At 34.3% G+C, this 1,329-nt stretch overlaps 2 protein-coding genes across 2 annotated transcripts in view; one reads left to right on the forward strand and one right to left on the reverse strand.

Moving 5' to 3' along the window:
* LOC119577654 (collagen alpha-2(IX) chain-like) overlaps positions 1-285 on the forward strand; it is a 5,438-nt gene extending 5,153 nt beyond the window's left edge. The window contains exon 4 of the mRNA XM_037925215.1: positions 58-285. Within this exon, the coding sequence (XP_037781143.1) occupies positions 58-270 (213 nt within the window). The 3' untranslated portion in view covers positions 271-285. The remainder of the gene's footprint in view (positions 1-57) is intronic.
* LOC119577656 (collagen alpha-2(IX) chain-like) overlaps positions 274-1,329 on the reverse strand; it is an 83,588-nt gene continuing 82,532 nt past the window's right edge. The window contains exon 17 of the mRNA XM_037925216.1: positions 274-280. Coding sequence (XP_037781144.1) covers positions 274-280 — 7 coding nt within the window. The remainder of the gene's footprint in view (positions 281-1,329) is intronic.

Below are 1,329 nucleotides of genomic sequence, written 5' to 3' on the forward strand. Positions count from 1 at the left end.
TCTCACCCTCCTTCTCAAAATTTCGTATAATCCACCAATTCGTCTTTCGTTCCCCAGAGACCTTCCGGGCCCCCAGGTGACGTGGGCGACCCAGGACCCAGCTTACAAGGGCAGAGCGGATTCCCGGGGCCGAAGGGCAGCAAAGGGGAACAAGGTCCTTCTCCGTCAGGATTCGACGGACTCCCTGGTCCGAGTGGAGTCCCAGGGGTAGACGGACCCAAAGGGGGCCCCGGGACCTTGGGGAGACCTGGCTATGCCGTGAGAAACTAAGCGTCAAGTTCTTCCGGAGAGGAATGAGATATTGGATTTGCTAAGAACAAGAGCCACATACGCACACACACATTCTTATGTGTGTGTATATATATATATATATATATATATATATATATATAGAGAGAGAATAAAAGAAGAAGAGAGAGAGAGAGAGAGGAGAGAGAAGAGAGAGAGAGAGAGTTAAGTTAAGAAGTGGGATCGAACAAGGAGATGAGAGGAAGAGGCGGAGAGTTATGGTAGTATGACATATAGTGTAGGATTAATCTAGCGATGGTATCAACTAGATATACTCGCGACAGTTAATATTCGAGCTACGATGCGTATATACACCATATATATCAACGTATTTTACATTATATAATAGATATTAGATTATAGATATATTCATGTATATAGATAGATATATATAATAGATAGTAATATAAGTATAATATATATATAAGATATATATAGATATATGTGTGGGGTGTATGTATATGATATAACATATAATATAGATTAACATATATATCATATATATATATATCATATATAAATATATATATATGATATGTATTATATATATATATATAATATATATTATTATATATATATATATATATATATATATATAATATAATACATATACACACATCACACACACAACACAACACACACAACACACACACACACATACACACTAACACACACACACACAAAATACAACACAACAACACAGCATACAAATACACGAACATACAACAAACAACACACACCACACACACACACACACACACACACACACACACACACACACACACACACACACACACACACACACACATAAATATATATATATATAATAACATATAATATACATATATATATAATATATAACATATCATCAACGAAGCTCAAAAAAACCACAGTGTTTTAATTCTATCCTGATCATAAATATTATTTATAAAATAAAACAGCTTAAAATAAGGTTATTTACTACATGAGAGTAGTCAGGGTTTGAAGTGAGGCCAATGTGAGCACAATGTATACATATTATAAATAATATATATATATATA

The sequence above is a fragment of the Penaeus monodon genome, chromosome 10, assembly GCF_015228065.2.
Source record: "Penaeus monodon isolate SGIC_2016 chromosome 10, NSTDA_Pmon_1, whole genome shotgun sequence".
NCBI lineage: Eukaryota > Metazoa > Arthropoda > Malacostraca > Decapoda > Penaeidae > Penaeus > Penaeus monodon.